This window comes from Rhincodon typus, chromosome 39 (assembly GCF_021869965.1).
Source record: "Rhincodon typus isolate 14 chromosome 39, sRhiTyp1.1, whole genome shotgun sequence".
Classification (NCBI taxonomy): domain Eukaryota; kingdom Metazoa; phylum Chordata; class Chondrichthyes; order Orectolobiformes; family Rhincodontidae; genus Rhincodon; species Rhincodon typus.
The window spans coordinates 5,502,417-5,503,606 of NC_063370.1; the positions used below are offsets into that span (position 1 = coordinate 5,502,417).

At 41.4% G+C, this 1,190-nt stretch overlaps 1 protein-coding gene across 1 annotated transcript in view; it reads right to left on the minus strand.

The window, feature by feature from the left end:
* The window catches only part of LOC109916828 (NF-kappa-B inhibitor alpha-like), a 12,137-nt gene extending 11,514 nt beyond the window's left edge, over window positions 1–623 (minus strand). The window contains exon 1 of the mRNA XM_020516575.2: window positions 50–623. Coding sequence (XP_020372164.2) covers window positions 50–297 — 248 coding nt within the window. The 5' untranslated portion in view covers window positions 298–623. The remainder of the gene's footprint in view (window positions 1–49) is intronic.
* Window positions 624–1,190: the final 567 nt, after the last annotated feature.

The window sequence follows — 1,190 nt, forward strand, 5'->3', positions numbered from 1 at the left end:
GTTGTCTCGACTTGGGAGAAGTTTTATTTTCAAGAAGATTGAAACTTACGTGTCGTCGTCTTCAGTCCTGAACTTTGTCCAGTTCTGGAGTGCTCTGTCCGCACTGCCGCTGCTCACATTCAGGTTAGCAAGCTGATCAGTGACACTGCCCAGGGTCCCATCCGCCTCTTTCATGGAATCGATACCACTGTCCAGTCTCTCGCCTTCCAAGCCAGGCTTTCCATCCTGCAGTTTGCCATCCTTGTCACTCACCTGAAACTCCCTGAAATTGACTGAAACAACAGCCATCCTGCTCATTCACAAACACAAACACTACCACTTTCTTGCTACTTTTGAGCACAGACCCCACACATACACATGCTCCTCTCCGGAATATCACTCAAAATTAAGATTAGCAAATATAGGCGGAGCCATTGTATACATTTTTTAACGTAATATAAACCCCGCCTCCCTGTGAGTCTAAAAGTGGGGATTACCACAGACGTGATTCCGGGTGCTTTTTAGACATGACTAATTATATTACTGTACTTTACTGCCCTTTTTACATCCCTTGTCTCCTTTTTCCTTTCTTCAATTCCTCATCTTGGACTCTCCTTTTGTTTTAAAAACAAAAAAATATCACCCCTAACCTTTTCAACTGGCTGCATTTCAAAATGCGAATTACTGCAGGACGGAAGGAAATGAATCCGCAACGTTTCCTGTCACATATATATATATATATATATAAAATATTCGGGGGGCTTTGTAACTTAAAATAGAAGTCCCCTCCCTAATGTGCATATTTATAATTGCAGCAGATTTTTCTAAGCAAAAAATAAATTCAGAAGATTGAGGGATTTTTTTAGCTGCAGTGGAAGTTAGGGGATGATCGAAGGACTTTTCTTGTTAAAATTACAAGAGGAAATTGAAAGGCATTAAAGAAAACTCTTTTCTCCTTTGTTTCAATTTCTTCATTGGGAGCAATTGGGGAAAACTGAAGAGTAACACAATATGTTTAGGTAAGGACATGAATAGGAAAGGATTGGAGGGATAGGGGCCAGGAGCAGGCTGGTGGGTCTAGTTTAGTCTGGGATTGTGGTAGGCATAGACTGGTTGGACTGAAGGGTCTATTTTGGTGCTCTATGACTCAATGTTGTGTTGCAGATTCCTCAATTGGAGTTGCTCAGGTAGCACACACTCTTTGTAGAATC